We start from the raw sequence: 1,747 nt of genomic DNA, 5'->3' as shown, positions 1-1,747 counted from the left end.
ACACAACACACCTCCGCTGAAAAGCAAACCCCCCAACACCCTCACCCAGGTATCCTCGAGGTACCAGCACAAAAGACTCAAGGCCTTAAATGGCTGTCTGTTAAACATCCTCGCACAGGATAATATTTACTTGTTACTCGTATTGCAGGACCGCACGAGAACACAACGACAGTTACAATATACATTGTCACAGACGACAACATAATTACCTTTAAGTTTGAAAACACACTGGATGCCGTTGTGGATACAGAATTATACGTAAGTTTAGTCATTTATCTTCCGATATATTATCCGATAAATCAAGATTTGGACAGTATGAGAAAACAATTCCTTTGTTATTTGTCGAATCTATATTAACAGTTGAAGATCCAATGTCAACTTTGTCAATAATTGTAATTTTTTAAACATCTGGTTGAAGTACCTATCGTACACATAAAATACGATACGAAAATTTGCTTTAATTTTCATGTCTAAAAGAAACATTAAAAAAAAAAATTTAATTAGTTGCGACAATTACGTTTGAAGTAGGATTTCCGGTTAAATAACTGTGTGATTTTTAGATTCTGGAAACAATTAGTAAAATCTTGGGCTGGAATTGCCAGGAGCAAAACATAGATAAGAATACTGTTAACGGAATACAGTATGACAATGTCACGGTGGCTAATATATACTGTATGGATAATAGCACTCTTTTGACTACAGATGATCTGAAAGCGTACGTATTATGGATTGGTTTCCAACAAATTAACTGATGATGGTATTAAACCCTGTGCAGAAATAATATTTCAACAAACTGTATTTCAGAAAACTAAACAACATCAACACGTTCCAACAACTAAAGCGGGAGTTACTTGAACACGGCATTCTATTACAAACGTTCGATGGCGATTCCTCAGTGGTAGTTACTTTAGAAACCAATCTAAAAGTCGCTTTAATTGCAGTGTCCGTAATCCTTGGAGCCTTATGTCTTATCTTGGCAATTACCTTCTTCTTTAAGACAAGAGAGTAAGTAAAATTGAGGAATATGTGAGCGTTATATTAGTCATTTAGAGAAACTATAACTGATAATGACTTCAAATTGTGGCTCTTACGTAAACCAGGATTTTCTTCCTCGATTAACATAAGTGATATTGATGATACAGTTTTTCCAAATCTTTCACCCAATACAACAAACGAATAACATTTTTTGTGTTCAGTGTAGATTTTTTAAATTCATTAAGCAACATACATCGAGTCCATCCATTTCTACTTATGGACTCACATTGGGTTGCGTTAATAAGAAATGGCACAGGAAACAGAATTCTATTTGCAAACGGGGAAATTTCTAATCGAATATATGCCGTGAATAACTCTGGATATCAATAATCACTTTTTTCGGAACAACATGTACAGGGTGACATTTAGAAATGTTTTGCGGGCTTTGAAGCCGTGGTCCATGGGAATTTCTTCCTGACGTTTCGTCCACAACTGCGGTGGACGTTATCAAAGGCGATAAGGCAGTGGGCGAAGTGATCTATCGTGCTTTCCGACTAAAACTGGTTCAAATTTTTTTTTTATTATTTCAGATAAATTTTACAAAATTTCTTACTGCTACGAGTACTTAAATCTAACATCGTTAGAGTGCATTTAGAAATGTTTTCCGGGCTTTGAAGTCGTGGTCTATCGGAATTTCTTCCTGACGTTTCGTCCACAACTGCGGTGGACATTTTCAAAGGCGATGAGGCAGTGGGCGAAGTGATCTCCCGTG

At 36.3% G+C, this 1,747-nt stretch overlaps 1 protein-coding gene across 1 annotated transcript in view; it reads left to right on the top strand.

Moving 5' to 3' along the window:
* Nucleotides 1–1,747, top strand: part of LOC109546958 (cadherin-23) — a gene marked incomplete in the record, with an annotated part of 32,828 nt that overhangs the window by 28,631 nt on the left and 2,450 nt on the right. Inside the window, 3 exon segments of the mRNA XM_048661138.1 lie at nucleotides 149–258; nucleotides 561–715; nucleotides 805–1,005. Of these exon segments, the coding sequence (XP_048517095.1) occupies nucleotides 149–258; nucleotides 561–715; nucleotides 805–1,005 (466 nt within the window).

Source organism: Dendroctonus ponderosae, unplaced genomic scaffold (genome assembly GCF_020466585.1).
Source record: "Dendroctonus ponderosae isolate FM_Combo_2020 unplaced genomic scaffold, Dpon_F_20191213v2 Dpon_F_20191213_1, whole genome shotgun sequence".
Lineage (NCBI taxonomy): Eukaryota > Metazoa > Arthropoda > Insecta > Coleoptera > Curculionidae > Dendroctonus > Dendroctonus ponderosae.
Note: the sequence above shows the minus strand (reverse complement) of the source record. Positions and strands in the feature narration are given on the sequence as shown.